The sequence below is a fragment of the Dermacentor silvarum genome, unplaced genomic scaffold, assembly GCF_013339745.2.
Source record: "Dermacentor silvarum isolate Dsil-2018 unplaced genomic scaffold, BIME_Dsil_1.4 Seq685, whole genome shotgun sequence".
Classification (NCBI taxonomy): domain Eukaryota; kingdom Metazoa; phylum Arthropoda; class Arachnida; order Ixodida; family Ixodidae; genus Dermacentor; species Dermacentor silvarum.
The window spans coordinates 7,118-23,921 of NW_023606628.1; the positions used below are offsets into that span (position 1 = coordinate 7,118).

Here is a 16,804-nt window from a genome sequence, read left to right on the forward strand (position 1 = left end):
AGGGGCGGAGGGGTACTGCTAGCCAATAAATAAGTCCCATCTATAAGCATTGACACAAATTCTAATCTAGAAATAATATGGGCTACTTGCAGGGCTCACGCTGGTAATTAACCCACTAATAGGCGTTTCTTATCGTCCACCTGACGCAAGTCATTTGGTCGTAGAGGACTTACGAAACAGTATCTCTGCCGCAACCAAGAGCTGTCCTACAGATCACGTTTATCTTTTCGGAGATTTTTATTTTCCAAACATGGACTCAAACGATTTGTCATCGCCCTGCCATACTTCAACAGAATTCGTCAATCTGTCTTTTATTTTAACTTTTCGCAGGTGGTAAATGAACCTACACGTGTCACTAATTGTGATGATTATGTGTGGGCGCAGGTTAGCCAGACGCACAAGAAGGCAACCAGAGACACAAAGAGACGTATTTATGACACGAACGGCAAGTGGGACAATACATGAACATGAATCTTATCTCTCCCACGCGGAAGCAAGGAAGCGGGAAGCCAGCGCCGGAGGGAGCGGGGGGGGGGGGGGGGGGGCGCACTTCTACGCTGCCAACAACCGCGCTCGTCGTTCGGTCGACCGCACCGTCTCTTATCTGCACACGGCTCTGACCTTTATGCGCCGTGCATTCGCCGCTCAGTTTCCGTTGAAGCGATAGACCGCACGTACCTTCGCCCGCTGCGCGGCGTATGCGCTCGCTGCCAGCGTTTTGACAGTCGTTGGCTGTAGTCATTCAGTGTGATCTATTCATGTTCGTTTGTGCGCGCTCACACCACGCTTGTTCATTCAGTTAGTAATAGTCAGGCCACATTTTCCAACGCACGCTACACATGCAATGCTGCCCAGATCGGCAGTGCAGCACTACAGGTGTGTACCTTCGCACGCGCTGCCCACGGTAAGCGCTTCTCAGCAACACCACCGTTTCACACGCGCCTTCTCGTGGTCATCGAGTCTCTCTTCATGTCGGTCTACTTACGCCGCAGCACACCTGCTTACTTAATCAGCTCATCTTTACTACAATTCATATTGCTACCAAGGTCGCTCACCTTACTTCGTATGACATTGCTGTGTTGCTATCGCATTCATTGCTTCGCCCTTAGGGCGAAACTGTGACATTTTTTTGTCGCTTGTGTTGTTGAAGTAGCTTCTCACCGTCCTGCTCTAGCGCGCGCGTATTTGCTCATGTGTAATAATAACACATTTTACATTTACCGACGCGACGGCAACATGCTAATGCGACGTGCAGGCCACTTGTAACCAAGATTTGAGAGATGCGCCGGCCTTTATTCTTCAGCAGCTTGGTCAGTACTTTGATTCAAGTGGCGAAGGCATGTGTGAGTGTCAAACACGCCATGGCAGGACTTTCTTCAGGATAAACTCGACCGTCGTTTGGAGTGGCTCGACTTGGAGGAGGCGGTCAACATACGCATGCACCTACGTGCTTGCCCTCAAGAGCGGACATGCAAGCAGCTCACCATGATGAACAAACAACGTGCAAAACTTTGGCACACGTACTGCGAGTGTACTGCAGGGCAAGTGTTGTTTTATCTCGAGATATGTGTCGTATATGGCATGGTAGTGGGCACTAAGTAGACTCAACACAGTACGGGGGGTTAAGCAGAAGGGAAGTGGACGCAACACGTTGTTTTGTCAGGCGCGTAAAGCTTCATTTGCCTGCAAAAAGTAAGACTCGCGGGTTTTGTATAATGCGACACCGCGAGTGTCGCTTTGGCCTCGCACGATGCATTCTGATCGGCTGTGTGGCGAGATTCTTCTTTTCGTTTGGCCCCACGTAACCGTACAGCTATTTCCACCTGCATGCGGTAACACGTTCTTAAGCCAATGGTAATATCCGTGCGGTATACATACCCGTACATTAAAACATCGCCGTGACTTCTGAGTCAGTCGTAGGCCGAGAAGTGCAATAATCACAGCGCTAGTGTCATGCTGTTCGCAGGCTTAATTTTTGCCTCACATAGCAAAAATCGCGTGACAACTCACTGATAACATAAGATTTTTTCTTTGGAATTTGACCGTGCGCTCCACTCCAGTCACCATTCCACGCCGGTTTGTGCAATCGACAGTACAGCAAGTGCCCGGCATGAGATTCGTCGCAAACGCTGCACCTATCGCTCGAGCGTTAGTTCACGGAGTCGTTTTCATCGACAAAAGTGCTTGCAGTCTTTCCCACTAACTGCTAAGTGTTTCCTTTAACGAATATCCTCGCCCAGAACACGAGAAAAATTATTGTTCAGCCCCTCAAGCTCAGGAAATTGCCGCGGATCATGCAAGGGTTCACGCACTCACTTCGCACACCTGCCCTGCGATAATGTCGGCGCGGCGTGGAATGCAGCTGGGGTGAGGGTACGCGCATGCGCATAGCTGAATTGGAAACAGGTCCATTGAGCACTGTGATGGTTTTAGTGACCACAGTCTCCTTCAACTCACTATCCTCAAACCAGTACCAAGCATGGGATCTATAGCTAATAAATTTATTCGTAACTACAATAAAGCCGACTATAACAGCATGAACCAGGAATTGGCAGCGTTTTTCCATCAGTATTTTATACCATCTTTAACGTTGCAGTCTGTGGATGAAAACTGGCTGGCTTTCAAGAATAAGATGTTAGATTTACTTGACAAGTATGTGCCTCTTATTCCCATTTCACATGATAACAAAAATCCTTGGTTCAACTCGTCACTGCGCAGATTACGAAACAAAAAGAAACGGTTTTATGCAGCTGCCAAGCGTTCACCCAGCCAGTCTTCCTAGGACAAAGACAAGGCATGCCTGAACGAATATTCTTCAACTAAATGTGCAGCTAAATACAAGTACAACTCGTGTAACCTTCCCTCCCTTTTACACTGAAACCTAAGAAAGTTTTGGAAAACCATGTCGCCTGACAGTACACCGCAGAAAATTTGTCTCCTCAATGATAAGAACATTCCTTTAAAGGACGAGCAGTGCTCATCTGAGTTAAACAATTTTTTTTTTCATCAGTATGCATAAAGGAGGATTGTCTCAACGTGCTCTTGGCTCCGTAACTAGATCATCCATATATCGAACCCATAACGGTCTCTGCTGAAGGCATTGCATGTCTTATAAATAACCTCAATCTATCTTCTTCAGCCGGTATAGATAATCTGAACGCTAAAATATTAAAAAAGTACCCTAACCCTATCTAGTGAAATTTTGTGCTACATATTTAGGCAATCCTTGTCGACCGGTCAATCACCTAAATCTGGAAGATGGCTAAGGTGATTCCAGTATTCGAAGCAGGAAGCAAAAAAGTACCAGATAACTACCGCCCTATTTCCTTAACATGCATTTATTTATTTATACTTAATAATAGCCCCTCCCCTCCGTAATGCTTACAATGAAGCATCACGGAGGGGAGGGGCTAAAGATACAGATGACTATAGAAAAAGGAGAGAGGAAAACAAGAATACTAATCAGATGACAATTCATGGTACAATGTAAAAATAACGCAAGAAGGAGCGACACAATAAGCATATTACGGTAACAAAAAGTTATTTATAGAAATAAAAACCGATAACTTCGGTAATACAGATGAAATATAAATGCGTGGTATATAGGTCAAAGTTGAGTGAGACAATAAGCACATAATGATAGAAAATAAAGCATAATACAAAGCATACTGTTTGTAGACTAGGCGGATAAGAAAATAGAAATAACTTATACACAATATTGATCAGGAGAAAACGGAACTTATTCGCTATACATTCACATCAAGTCATACTAGATAACGTTAGTAAGTGCTTTCCGGAAGTCATCGGTGTTAGTTATATAGACTAGTGGATCCGGTAGGTGATTCCATTCCTGGCATGATTTTGGAAGAAATGAATTACCCCAGGGAGACGTTTTGTGGGATGGGATGTTCACCTTATGACGATGGTCCAAGCGTGCAGAATTAAACAGGCTGTTTCTATAAAGCATGACTTGAGTGTGGGAATTAAATGGTATATTTTATGGAACAGACAAAGGCGAGTGATTTTTCTGCGTTTAAACAGGAGAGATATGTTTAGGGCAAGTTTTATGCTAGTACGCTTGCTGTGAGCTGGTAATTGTTAAGAATAAAACGAACCGACCGATTCTGCACAGCTTCTAAGCTGTTAATTAATGTTAATTGATGAGGGTCCCATATAGATGATGCATACTCTATGTTAGGCCGAAGGTAGGTGACATACAACTGTTTTTTCAGGGGAGAAGGTGTGAGTGCAAAATATCGTTTTAAATAGCCCAGCATGCGGTTAGCTTTTGATGTAATGTGTTGGATATGTCGTTTCAATGAGAGATTATTTGTAATGTGCACTCCGAGGTATTTATAACACGATACTGCTTTGAGTGGGATGCTGTTAAGATGGTAGTTAGAAAAAAATACTTTGCTACGTGAGATTGTCATGAATTTACATTCATGAATGCTCATGAATTTTGAGGTGCTAAGATTCATGTGCCAGCCGGAGCACCAGGTTGTAACGTTATCAAGGTCTGATTGTAATGTAACCACATCAGAATCATTAGTTATTTTTTCGGTAAATTACGCAATCGTCGGCAAATAAACAAACAGAACTAGTGATTTGATTAGGCAGGTCGTTAATATAAATGAGGAAGAGTAAATGCGCCAATACAGAGCCTTGAGGTACACCCGATTCTACTGGTACCTCTGGTGAGTCATTGTCATTGATGGTAACAATTTCATGTAAGTTGCTGGAACATATAATCGCATCGCACTTCTACAGCCACCTGGAGTCTAATGATTTCCTTTTCATTAATCAACATGGCTTTAGAAAAAATCTTTCCTGTGATACGCAATTGCTTGAGTTTACAACCGACTTGCACTTTAACATGGACAATAACTTACAAACTGACAGCATTTTCCTTGATTTTTAAAGCTTTTGACCGTGTTGCTCAATGCAGGCTGTTTTCAAAATTAAATTCCCTTGGACTGGACTCTGCTAGTTTATCTTGGACCTTAAATTTTTTATCATTTCGTCAACAATTTACTGTTATTAATAACCGTGCTTCTTCTCTGGCTGATGTCACTTCAGGAGTCCCTCAGGGAAGCATCCTGGGCCCCCTACTTTTCCTAATTTACAGAAATGATCTGCCCAATAAGATTTCTTCAAGTATAAGACTATTGGCTGATGATTGTATCGTTTACAGAAAAATAAGTTCTCCAGAAGATCACGTTATTCTGCAAAATGACATTCACCTAATAAGTACGTGGTGTAGTAAATGGCAAATTGTTCTAAACTCGGGCAAATGCAGATTAGTTACGTTCAGTCGCAAAAAAATTCCACTCAGATTTTTCCTACTATAATAACAACTCTGCCATAAATCGTGTTCAGTCATACAAGTGTCTAGGAATACACCTGACTCAAAACCATTCATGGCCCCCCACATTGCTGATATCTGCGCTAAAGCGTCCAAAACACTTGGCTACACTAGACGCAACCTGCGTAAAACGCCACCTAACATTCGCAAGTTGGGGTACCTAACGTTCATTGGCCCACAGTTGGAATTCGCGTCATCGATCTGGGGCGGTATTCTGTAAGAGTCTACCTAGTGGACTGTCCATTTCGGCGACCGTAGATTCGCTGCTACTGGACGTGCAGGAAGGAGACTGGCTGGCACCTTCCTGCACGTCAAGCAGCAGCGAATCAACGGTCGCCGAAATGGACAGTCCACTAGGTAGACTCTTACAGAATACCGCCCCTGGTGCCCCACCAAGATTACTTATTCTCTAACTTAGAACGCGTACAAAACCGGGCTGCCCGGGTCATATCTGGAAATTATGACCGCAAGTCTAGCATAACAAAAATTAAACTTGAGAATTCACTGCACCCTCTTCAAATTCGTCGTTCTGCTTCCCTTTTATTATGGTTGCTTCATGGATACATTAACCACACCAGGCCACCTGTCTTACCCTTGGAAACTCCAATGCGCCTGTCTCGACGGCTCCATAATCACGTTAGCATCAAGCGCATCTTTGATAAAACGCAAGCGTTTAAGTCATCAGCGTTGCCGCGTGCCATTTCACTTTGGAATGATCTTCCTGGCGATATCGCCTCCATTACAGATAGCCGAGCATTCCATAGCCGTCTGCATGAACATTTCATGCCTGCGTTGTAACTGTTAAATACTTGTCGAATACCATATTTACTTGTATCGGACATGTTCTCGCCTGTTTTTCTTTTTCCTTGTTGAAATTAATTTTATGTTAAGCATTGTATAAGTTGTTTTAATCGATCTGTATTCTTAATTGAGAAGGAGCAATGTGATTCTAATAAGCACTTTTATTACACACTTTAGCTCATGTTCCTATTTTTATTTTTGATACGTGTTATGACGCCTTGTAATTCCACGGTCACTTTGCTATTTACCGCACATATCTACATAATTTTTTCTGTATTTGTCACCATATATGTTAAGTTATAATTAACCATGTAACGCCCCCCTTACACTATGCTCCGATGAGGAGCCTGTAAGGTACTGTGAATAAATAAGATTAGCGTATTGAGGCATTTTGTTACTCATGGCATACTAGCTGAAAAGATTGGGTAATGGACAAAAATAAAAAGGCATATGGATATTCTGTTGGAAAGCTAAAATACACCAGCCACATTGTACGCAATCGAACGCTCTCCCTCATATCGGTAATAAGAGCCACACATCGAAATGAAGAAAGCGCTAAACATGGGAAGCTTAATCGCGCTAGTTGCCTAAATTAGGAAAATAGTAAATCTAAATAAAAAAATTCATGTGAGAGTTTTCGATGTATCTTGCTTCAACACGCAAACCATGCCATGTACCATCCTGAACAGAGCGCCAATATTTTGTGTTATGCTATGCACAGGTTTCCCCGGTGTTCTCGTGTTGAACAAACGTACAGTTTCGGTGCATTTGCCCTTAGAAACCGTGGTCTTTCGTATCGGTCACTCTGCTCTTTAACAGGAGCACATATAACGCTACATTTACTAGTCATCACTATCTTATACATGTCACCAAAATAAATGACATATGCGGAGTACGAAAGATCTCATCATTTGAAGTAAAATAACATCAAAATGTAAGGTTTCCCTCCACTTTATTAGAGCACCTTTTTTGAAGCGAAATATATCAGTCCGCAAGTCTTCGCATGCAAGTGTACGCTCGTCGCACAGCGTTATGACGGTATCAATACTCCTGCTGTCCTTACTTTGTAATTTTGGTTTATCATTGGCTATCAGAGGTACGTGTGATTTCGTTTTAATAACTACTTCCGTTGATCCCTGGGTTTATAAAACAGGGAATTTGATCTTTTTTCATGATTCAGCCTTCGTTGCATTAGCTGCACTGCGGCAAAGAAATGGCCATTTAAAATTTGTGATCATCAGCTTTCAACAATCTAATCTGTTCGGCTGGTTGTTAGGTGGTATTTCTAAGTGGCACTTAATCGTAAAATAAAACACATTAGAAGTAAGACTGTCATTTCAGTTAGATTGTTTTGACTTTTTCCTGCTGCTTAAATACGAAAACACAGATATAAATAAACAGTTGGTATTTGTGCATTGTATGTCTTATCATGTGTTTCTATCACTGTTCTTTCACTTTGCTATGAATCAGCTTAGTCTAGAAACAAAGAAACATACATTAACTATGGGGACGTTCATTCCTATAAAGTATGACATTTCTTACAGCCATGCATGCATTGTGAGTGTACAACCATTACAACTCTCCATATTCATGGTTAATTCGAGAGAGTTACGTCAGCCTTGAAAACCTTTGATTAACACCATCCCAAAATTTTCTGTGGTGAATTATGTTCTTACGCTACGCACGCAATCTCTTTCAACGCAACAGCCAGTTAATTCAAGTACCGAAAACAGTAGCCTTCCTTAAGTGAATTCACAACTGAATTACAGGCCAATAAAGCCGTTCACCTTGCAAATGCGCATTGCTACCATATTTGTTTAGCGTTTGTATCGGTTTTTCTACAGCGGTTATTTCAAACCCTCAAGGTTCCATTATCTGTTATGCAAATGGAACAACATTGCTGATTTCAAGCAAGGCAAAAAATATGCGGATCCCACGAACTGTGGAAATTTTACAATATTTAGAAAGATTGACGATATTGACGATATTTAACGATATTGTTGAATATGCGTACAATAGGCATTTCAAAATCCTGACTGGCAGGTTACCATTGTCGTTGAAAAGAAAAGTGTACAATCATTACATTCTACCGGTGTAACATATGGGGCAGAAACTTGGAGGTTAACAAAGCAGCTCGAGAAGAAGTTAAAGATCGTACAAAGAGCGATGGAACGAAATATGTTAGGCCTAACGTTAAGAGACAGGAAGAGAGCGGTGTGGATCGTAACAAACGGGGATGCCCGATATTCTAGTTGACATGAAGCGGAAAATGTGGAACTGGGCAGCCCATGTAATGCGTAGGATGGATAACCGGTGGACCATTAGGTTTTGAGAATGGATACCAAGAGAAGGGAAGCGCAGTCGAGGACGGCAGAAAACTAGGTGCAGTAATGAAGTTAGGAAATTCCCAGGCGCAAGTTGGAATCAGCTAGCGCAAGACAGGGGTAATTGGAGATCGGAGGAAAAGGTCTTCGTCCTGCAGTGGACATAAATATAGGCTGATAATGATGATGCGTAGAAAAGCGCTTACTTCTCATCAAATCTGTGTGATATGCATGCATATCCTACATTTCTCGTACAATTATCATACAAAATTGTCAGTAGGGTTGTCCTGCACCAGCTTTACCAACAGACAATAGCCACATCCAACCTGCGCATTTTTAACCACTATGAACAGTGCAATACTAAGCAAAGTCTTCCAAAGTCTTCCGTTCTGTGACGCCTACAGGGAAACCACAAACATTGTTATCGTTTTCAATCCTTGGGCTTCAGTTGAAACCGCCGTCTCTTTTTTTGTGTACAACACTGTAATTTGCTATATATATATATATATATATATATATATATATATATATATATATATATATATACCGGGTGTTTCAGCGAACACTTTCAACAATTCTTAAACAATTTTAGCTCATGAACTGGTGTACTCCAAAAGGCGGACATTACTTGCACGAAAAATTGCAATACATAATCTCATTAATAACAAACATTCACTAATTAAGTTTTTCACTAATTACCTGATGGCCCATATTGCAATTTACAAATTGTAGCCGTGGAGTTCGCAAGACGAATCCACTTGGAATGAAATCTCGGTATGACACCAGTTTTTAAATATAAATTCCAGAACTTTGCAGACAAATGAATTGGCGTTCAGTTAGTTGCTTAACAAAACTTCGCTTTATACATTGAAGCACAAAATTAACAGGAACGCCAATGCATTTCTCCGCAAAGTTCGGGAATTATTATCTCGAAACTGGTGTCATCCTGGGAATTCATTCCAAGTGGATCCGCCTTGCGAACTCCGCGGCTACAATTTGTAAATTGCAATACGGGCCATCAGGTAATTAGTTAAAAATTATTTTGTGAATTTTTGTTAATTATTGATTATGCAGTGCAATTTTTGTGCAAGTAATGTACGCCTCTTCGAGTAGACCACATCATTAACTAGAATTGGGCTATCGCCCCAGGCAAGCTTAAATAAATTTTGCAAGTGTTCGCTGAAACACCCTGTATATATATATATATATATATATATATATATGTGTGTGTGTGTGTGTGTGTGTGTGTGTGTGTGTGTGTGTGTGTGTGTGTGTGTGTGTGTGTGTGTTGTATAACGCTACTGAAAGTTAGCACAACAAGCGAGTTGCCTGCCTGATGCCCCGCAAGTATTCGGCAGAACTTACCAGTTGCGCGATCACTTCAGAGCTGGCAGCACCTCATTTTTGACACCACACACCCTAAGCGCTGTAAATGTCCAGATATTTTAGTGTGTAAAAGAACGTGAGTATAGCCAAATATTTGACGGCCAACGCGTCGTCTCATTTTGGTTTATGAAGATTTTTATAGGGGTCTCGAAATGTCAGTCACAGCCCCTCCGTTGTTGTCCTTAATAAGAAACCAATGAATCAAAAACCACTTTAGGAGCACCACGTTTGGTGACTTTATTGTACAAAACGTGCTTGAACTTGATAAGCAAAATGTCTCATACTGGTGTTAGTGTTTCAGCTATCCCTGTTTACTCAAAAATTTGTTTTCCCATTTCTTTGAAACAGACTATGGTATTGTCTATCCAACCTTGTTTAGCGCACGAGGATCTGGCGAAGATAAAGTTTTGAGAATAAACGAGCATATGACTCTCAATCTGAAAAAGAGCGAAGTATTCTCTGACGACTTCATGTTCATATCTGAAGAAAATGGTGAACGAATACATCTCCCTGTAAGTGCATATACTCTTTCCTAGTCCTAGCAAATGTTTAGTAAAGTTCAGGCTCTGCTCTTCACAGTTTCTGCATCACAACCTTTATTTCTCTGCAGATGCGGAAAGACATTTACGAGAAAGATTTGTATCATGACGCGGAACTGATGGCTTCACTTATGGTTCGAACAGATGACGGTGTCAGCGTGGTAAGGACCGCTTACTGCTGATAAAGATGTTAAAGTGTAGGTAAAAACGAAAACAATATATACTCTTTCGATCGGCTCATTTTGCCTATATCTTTCATCTTTTATACGACACTGTTAGTAACTAAATAGGGCGCTTTTTATGTATGTATGTCCTCTATCTAACGGGGGATGAGAAGTCGACTATCATGATGGATTTGATAGAATGATGGAGTCACTTTTTTCGTGAAAACAAGCTGAAAATGTCGGTATAGCCGTATATTTGACGGGACAATGCATCGTCACACTTTGCTTTATGAAGATTTTTCATAAACCTATTGACTAACTCCATTGCAGTGACACGCTGAATACTAGGCACTAATAATGAACTCTGTTTATGATATTGGAATATAGAACTTCAAGATGTTTAAAATATTTATATGAAACATTTTATTTCATACCCATTTTAAATTTGTTTGGCTTGTTTCGAGCCTTCCGAAATAACGCAATATATTTTATCTGTGATCCTACTTTCTAAAAAATTGTCTGTACTGCCGGATGAAACGCTGACATTTTTTGAATACAAATGTAATATAAACACGAAATTTTTCAACAATACATATTTATGGTGGTTCGGTAGGTACGAAAGAAGCTTGGCAACGACCTACAGAAAAATGATTTCGGAAGGTTCAGCGGTTGGAAATGAAATGTTCCTTCTTTCACAGAAACATGGTTCTAAAGAAAACAGAATTAAAATTTTTCGGTACAGGGAAGATAGCCCAGAAATCTCCTCAAGAGTAATACCCACCTTTTTTTTGTTGTTGTGATTACCTCTAAAAAATCTTTCACTTTTCTTTGATTATCTTTTGCTCTTACTTTCGGTAGAAAGCCGAAAGTCTGCCTTGTAATTTCTTTCGCTTACCGTCCTGCTTAGTACCGTCTCATAAAACACTCATGTTTCAGCACCAAGGCCTAAAATACACTCTTTTTTGCAATGTTTCCATACTTGCCAGAACGAATAGTGACCTATATAGCACTTCTTACAATGAATGCTCTGTAAGTGACGTTATTCGTAGACTCGTTCGTGTTGCACGTCCACACGTATAGGGATGTAAGTAAACAACGGCACCACGACAAGCGAGGGCGCTGGTAACTTCATTGAGAAAGCCGAGGAAGCTCACCAGCTTGCTCGGAACCGCATCCGCAGCCAGCAGAGTACTGACGCCCATCGTTACAGCCAGAGACGACGGAATGTCGAGTGCAACTCTGGCGACTATACGTACGGGTGGGGAGAGCTCACGGACCGTGAGCTCTCGAAGAAAATATTGCGACAATACTTCGGCCCATGCGAGGTTGTGCGCCGCTTTAACGACGTGAATTACGAAGTCATGCCGCTGGTGTTGATCCTCGCTTGAGCCGACGACTTCCCCGTTCCGAATTTCTTGCACGTAGTACGGATAAAGCCGTACTACATCCGCTAGTGAAGTGCACCATTCAAACCATTCCCCGGCCTGTGCAGTGTTCTTGTTATCCGTGGATTTCTGCGACCACAATTGCCATTAGAGCTGTTCTACCACCTTATGAACATTATTGTCGATAGCCGGCCGGGACGGTCGCTTTTGAAAGGGGAGAAATGACGCGAGATGGGCTGGCACCTGCAGCCACCGGCCACTGGAACGATAACGACGAAGTGCGTAGTAGAACACGCGCTGTCCGAGTGTCAACCATTACTAAAAGAACACCGTTTTGCCAAGGCCTCGCTTGTTAACTTCGCGACAATAATAGATCTTCTTTAAAATAGTTCCTCCTTCCATTCGACCTAATTATGATGTAACATTTATTGTTGTGAATATTGTCAATCTAGAAGCGTGAAGATACACATAATATACCTCTCAAAAGACTATCTGTAAAATGGCTTTTCGCAAAATATGTCCGCGTTGATCTTGTCCACATTAGACAAATAAACAATTCGCAGAATCTACAGATCTACACTTAGTTTTTCAAATGCCAAAGGCTATTTTCAGTTCATAAAATTGTTCGTTTAAAGTAGCTATGCCATGGCAGCGGTCTTCGATTCGAGAGTATGGATTTGATGAGGACGCTAGTTTGATCTGTAGGCGGCACACTGACCTGTGTAGCTTTCACATTGTTTCTCATTGTTGTAATGCAGTGCAAACATGTGATTTTCGGTGCAGCTGATCGGGTTTGAGACAGGTAATACGATCCTCTACCTCTATTCCAGAAGCGTGCACAGTTATACTAGCATATTAATGAATCTCCATTGCGAACAATGCGGCTGATACACCAGAGCATTTCTGTGCGTCTTAGAAATACGCCAACCACGCCAGAAACTGGCACATCTACCTAAATCGAATGCGGCAGCGGCTGGCGCTACATTAAAATATGTATGCACAAACCGAAGAAACAAAGAGTTTACGTGTGATTGAGCGCAAGGATTGCGTGGAAAATGTTTTTTTACAATATCCGTGCTTTCTTTTCAGACGAAGAAAACGTTAGCACGTGATTAAAAGAGAGTTTCAGTTTGGCCGGTACTCCGGTAAACGCAGGCGGACTGGGCGTTTTACTGGAGGGGCGAAGCCGTAAACGTGAACGTGAACCGCATGGTGCCGCCACCTGGTGGCGCAGACCTATACCAGCAAAACACAGATAATATTGCAGTAATCAAATGTATTTTACTAAGCTGCTGGCGTAAATTCTCGGCAGAAATACGATTACACCTGTGCTGAAAATTTACACCAGCACAATGTAGAATACACTTGGTTATTGCAATATTCGCTCTGTGTTTGTCTGATTGAGCTCTCCGCCACTAGGCGGCTCAACCATGCAGAACGTTCACGTTCGCGCCTCCACTCATTCGGAAAAACGCCCAGTTTGTTTTTAAAACGCCCATCCGGTAAAACGTCCAGAAAATATCTAATATTTATTTCACTTGTCCCGTAGAGGTGTGGCAAAGGGCATCAAGAGAAAAGCGTCTCAACAGCTCGTACCAGCGGGGTATTTGTCTACAATTCCAGCCATAGCTGCATTTACAAACCGCTCAGTTAAGCTAGTCTAGACCAAGCAAATGTCTACCATACTGGCTATAGACCTCAGGGGCGATCTTCTAGGGATGGCGGAGAGTGCGTGATCAGCTTTCAACAAACCCGCCCTGATGCAAGTCCCATTCGTGTGAGGGGCTACTGCTCCTGGACGTGGTGGTTTTGTATAGTTCTTGTTTTTCGTAGATGCTGTTTTAAGCATAAAATTATGTTTTAAGGTTTTCATTCCTGCGGTACCCAAAGGGATATTTCGAGACATCTTACATAACATGTGAAATCTAAAAGGCAGGATAACTAAGTTCAGTTCAAGTTTATTGTTTTTTATTGCACGTACGAAAAACGGGCTTACATATTATACACAGCATCAGGAGGTCCCAGAGGGAGAAACTTCCAGGGGTACCTCCTATCCTTAGTGGGTACATATGAGTATTAGAGCTGCAATAAGGGGGCGAACAAACAAAGAAAACAAAAAGAAAAAAAAATCACGTCAAGAAATACAATACGTAGGGAACGAGTTACAATAAATAGGAAATAATAGATGTGTATTAAAACAGCGCTATACCATAATATCCCAATAAATATTCATAAGCTGGAATATCTAGTAATGTGTAACAAAAAATTTGGATCTTCTACATATTACTAACAAAGAAATATACAAATTGTTTTACAGAAAAATGAAGCTTAACAATACAATAATAAAAGTAATGTAAAAAAGTGTAATAATTATGAAAATGTATTTATTACAAATGAAAAGATGGTTCTGCTAACAGTATTCTTTTCATATTCTGTTTAAAAACTGCAATGAAAGAGATGACTTAATATTATCAGGGATGCGATTCCAAAGTGAAATACTACAGACGAGAAGTGTAAATTTCCCATAGTTGGATCTGATTTTAGGTAAGAGAAGATTATTGCGTTCTGAAAACCTAGTAATATTTTTGTTCATGAGGTTATCAAAAGGGAGGCTGTCTAATGATATTTGAAGATGAAAGAGACGAAATGTAATGAGTGACAACATGTGATAAAACAGCTGTTGAATGGGTTATATGCGAAGTTGATTGATATGTCAACGAGATTTGTTGTGTACGCGTGTCTTATTGATTGCATCGATTATACATCAACAAAAAATAATAAAACGTACGGAGCATTAAACTATGGGCGACACTGTCTTGTCATTTATGTTAATGTTACTTGTTTAAATAGCGATGGCGCCGGTATGATAGAGACCGTGCTTATATCGCATTTATACGGCTTTTCCTTCCTGTTAGTTTACGTGTTGTTTAGCCATGTTGTAACTGAACCTATGGTCTTCTTTTCTGTTTGTAGGAAGGCTTACTCAATGACACTATGCGCATAAAGCCTCTGTTGGGAATGGCGCGGTCTTCAGATGGTCGCATTCCTCATAAATTGTATGAAACGCAACCCCCTGACCCGCATACGCCTCCGCACCGTAGAGACTACCGTAAGACAAACTGTTTTACTTGAAATAGCTTTATACGGCTAAATATCATTACAATTATGTGTTACACAATTTCACCAATTAGTGTAATATCGCTTACGTCTTTCTTTTTTTTCTCTTTCGTGAAAGGAAATTTTTGCTGTAGCAAAGACAATGTTTTCCCAGCACCCATACCTAGACATTTAAGCCACTAAGCATGTGTTTCATATCGACATGGTGTTGAACCTATTTAGAATGCCTGGCGTTCCCTTTTACAGCGTAAGCTGTTATGGGCTCATTCCAATAGCCGTTTCGGGTCGCGATGATGCCACCGCCGCCGCCCCGTAGCCGCTATCACATGCGAAAAAAAGTACCCGCTCTCCGCCGGGATGGAACCCAGGCCCGCTGCGTGGCAGGCGGATACTCTACCACTGAGCAACGCAAGCTTTTTTTTTTTTTTTTTTGTCTGAGCCACGCAAGCGCTTGCCATTCAAGAGCGGGAAAATGTACTACTGACCCTTTTCGCGCAGCAGTTTGTTTTAGAGAAACGAGATGGCGCTTACGGCGGCGCGCCATCCGTCTCCTCAGCGACCGCGCACGACTACGAATCCATTCCCGCTTCTACCTTGCTTCTGTGCGATCAGCTGTCGGAAATGCAACTGAGTTTTCGCTAACGCACTGTGCTCCAATCATGCTGGATTGAATCATGCGGATTGAAAATATGTGCAGTAGTTGGCAGCAAAAATAGTGACTGGCATGTTAAGGAATGGAATGAATCTCTGTGGTTCGCGGACCGCTGCTGCAACTGTCCGAACGTGTTACCGGCACTTCGAGATGTACGGCTTTCCTCGGGGATACAGAAATTTGCTCATCCGCCAGCATTGTATCGCAAACCTTCAAAGGAAAGGCTTCAGTCCCAGAACGTCGACAAGAGTGAGTACCACTCGTTAAACAATGACAAAGGGAGCAGCGCCACTTGCTGTCATAGTAAGTTTCGCGCACGTTATCTATACACATCTATGCCAAATGGCAGGAAAACTTACGCCCACTCTATCGCCGATGTATCAAGAAAAGTGAATGGGCGCATACTTGAATATATGTGCACTATATACGCACAATAAATGATGGACTACACCGATGGCGCACGATTTATGGTCGAAGCTGAATGTTTCGTGACGGTCCACAAGAGTAATCGAGTTACTAGCGGTAATAGATATTTGCTACAAGGTATTACAATGTATAAAACAGCTGCGTTTCAAGCCTTGTGCGCAGCAAAAACAAATCTATCGGAAGTGAGCACAACCGCGAGCGATTAGGCAGAAAATCAGATAGTGGCTTCACCGAGGAACTTCACTGAGTCAGACTGACAAGCTGCTGCTGCTTCAAAATATTTGCCAAATATAGAACAAAGAGCAAGACACACTAATCCTGATTCAATCCATGAGCAGAATGTTTGGGTAGCTTGCAATACATATTTAGCCCCGCTTCTAGAACAAGCACAATATACGCTGCTCAGTGCGCCGTTTGGACATAGCTTAATCACCTCCGAAAGCGCTTTTGCGTGTTCTCTGAAGCTGTCTGTGATCAAAGCTTCGTGTAGTCCACCCAGTCACCGTCTACGATATCACCCAACACAGAGGTTTTTCTAATACCCGTGCCACACGGGCAAAGTAAAGTGCACTTCGAGCGAGTGCACTTCAGCGCGCTGAGTGTCACTTTGGGGGTGCGCTGCTACACGAGAAAGAGAAGTGTTCT

At 42.0% G+C, this 16,804-nt stretch overlaps 1 protein-coding gene across 1 annotated transcript; it reads left to right on the top strand.

Annotated features, from left to right (window-relative positions):
• Positions 1–7,122: 7,122 nt before the first annotated feature.
• Positions 7,123–15,073, top strand: LOC119435408 (uncharacterized; the record flags this gene model as incomplete). Its single annotated transcript, XM_037702276.2, has 4 exons — positions 7,123–7,262; positions 10,225–10,388; positions 10,487–10,576; positions 14,938–15,073. Coding segments are annotated over exons 1-4 (454 nt in total), but the record flags the coding sequence as incomplete, so codon positions are not given.
• Positions 15,074–16,804: the final 1,731 nt, after the last annotated feature.